The sequence below is a fragment of the Hordeum vulgare genome, chromosome 5H (genome assembly GCF_904849725.1).
Source record: "Hordeum vulgare subsp. vulgare chromosome 5H, MorexV3_pseudomolecules_assembly, whole genome shotgun sequence".
Taxonomy (NCBI): domain Eukaryota; kingdom Viridiplantae; phylum Streptophyta; class Magnoliopsida; order Poales; family Poaceae; genus Hordeum; species Hordeum vulgare.
In genome coordinates, this window is record NC_058522.1 from 150,711,221 (window position 1) to 150,713,159 (window position 1,939).

The following is a 1,939-nucleotide window of genomic DNA, read 5'->3' on the forward strand; positions in this document are numbered from 1 at the left end:
TTGCGGCGGCGGAAAAGCGTTTTCGTGGACGCCCTGGTTTTTTCTGGATTTTTAGGGAATTTATGGGCCAAAGACCTAGGTCAGGGGAGCGCCAGGGGGGCACAAGCTTGGTTGTCGAGGCCTCGCCCCTGGCCGCGGCAACAGGGCTTTTGGGCCCCCTGTGGGCCCACTTGCTTGGCCCTCAAGCCTCCCGATCTTCTTCCGTTCTGGAAAAAATCATTTTGGGGATTTTATTCTGTTTGGACTCAGTTCCAAAATCAGATCTGAAAAGAGTCAAAAACACAGAAAAAATAGGAACTGGCACTTGGCACTGAGTTAATAAGTTAGTCCCAAAAAAGATATAAAAGGTAAACAAAACATCCAAAGTTGACAAGATAACAGCGTGAAACCATCAAAAATTATAGATACGTTTGAGACGTATCACATGACAACAGCCTTGGTGATTTGGAAAAATATAATTTGCAAGAGACAATGGACCATTCTATTCCATACTCACGTGGCTATGCATCCGAGTCGAACGATGAGGGTACCGATGAAGAAGTTGATGAGGAAGGGTTCACAACAAAGGAGGCTGAAGCTTTCATGAAGGTATTAGGGCGGGATCACCGGACACCATTGTTCGAGGATCTTAGCCTTGCAGATGAAGTTGTGGTTGACAAAGGTGAAGGCATATTGTTTGGAGTTAGGCCACCTTCTCACCGGGACAAACATGGGAAGAATATTATTTTGCCGGGGTCAAAGTTCGAAACATTCCTTGAACTGAAGATGTGGTTGGATGAATATCCCGTTAAGCATTACAGGCCACACAAAGTTGTTCATTCAAACATGAAGCTGCGTTACATGGTTACATGTGAGTATTCAAGATGTCCATGGATTGTCCGTGCAAGACCATGTAAAGGAGGGCCAGATGGAACATTGTCAGTTGTATCCCTCACATGTGTCGAGGCAAGAGGGTTGATGGCAAGCTTTCGTCGCCCAATTGCATATCAGTGGACAACGCATCAGGCAAAGATCTTTGTCCTGCAAGCATATTGGATTGAATTGGAACGTGTGTGCATCACCAAAGCTTGGCCCGGCACCATATGGCTGTCATTCCACATACACCACAACAAAAAAGGCACAATTCATTTTTTATTACATTTAGGGAGTCAGCTTTGTGATGTTTAGCTGCTCGGCGGTAAGCGAATCCATCGCGTTCGTGTATTGCTTGTACAAGAGATTCACATCGCTCGTCACCTCTGATACCACGTCCCACTTGTAAGCCCAGGTAGGAAGCCGTACATGGTTGCCGTGGTCAACCCAGGGCTTGAACGTTGCGTGTTTAGGGCGTCCAATAGGAAGGCGTTCCCAGCTCCATACAAAAAGTAGGAGCATACAACCACCAATTTCGCCGTCTTTTGTGGACCTGCGACAAGCTTCGTCCAACTACAAGTAAAGACAAACATGGATCAGTTAAGCACAAAATTATAAGACAAACAAAAACTTATTATTAACAATTTATTACCTCGGGTATAAGTAGGCCAGTGCGGCCGACCCCCAGCTGAACTTGTTGTCGAAAATAGTCAATGCCTTCAGCCACATCCATTGAGCATTCTTGCCAGTGTCGTCAGCGAATATAGTCCTCGAGATAACATACCACATGTACACTCGAGCATAAGTCAGGATCACCTCGTCATTGGCATCCTCAGGACAATGAGCAAAGTTGGCTGCAATCCAAGTGAAAGGAGCGTCATCCAGGACTTTATCTTTCTTCCCTCCATCTTCTACCTCCGGCTCTGGAGGTGACATACCAATAAGGGCCTACATTTGTTGTCGCCATCCCTCAGAATCAGTGCTCATACAAAGAGGCTTCCCCTTGATCGAAAGTGCGGTGATCATGGAAACGTCTTGAAGAGTCACTGTCATCTCTCCGGTGCGGAGGTGAAAACTATGGGTCTCC

At 46.4% G+C, this 1,939-nt stretch overlaps 1 protein-coding gene across 1 annotated transcript; it reads right to left on the bottom strand.

Moving 5' to 3' along the window:
* Positions 1–1,077: 1,077 nt before the first annotated feature.
* LOC123397969 lies at positions 1,078–1,722 on the bottom strand. The gene is made up of 2 exons (XM_045092477.1): positions 1,505–1,722; positions 1,078–1,425 (listed from the first exon to the last, which is right to left on the bottom strand). Exons 1-2 carry the CDS (start codon positions 1,639–1,641, stop codon positions 1,233–1,235), a joined length of 330 nt encoding a protein of 109 aa, XP_044948412.1. The 5' UTR covers positions 1,642–1,722; the 3' UTR covers positions 1,078–1,232.
* Between the last annotated feature and the right edge of the window lie 217 nt (positions 1,723–1,939).

What these genes read in the sequence shown, in the direction of transcription:
- LOC123397969 (XM_045092477.1), bottom strand. Translation starts at nt 1,641, where the DNA reads ATGTGGTATGTTATCTCGAGGACTATATTCGCTGACGACACTGGCAAG. An exon ending in CTGGCCTACTTATACCCGAG is followed by an intron (nt 1,426 to 1,504) that starts GTAATAAATTGT and finishes CTTTACTTGTAG; the next exon opens with TTGGACGAAGCTTGTCGCAG.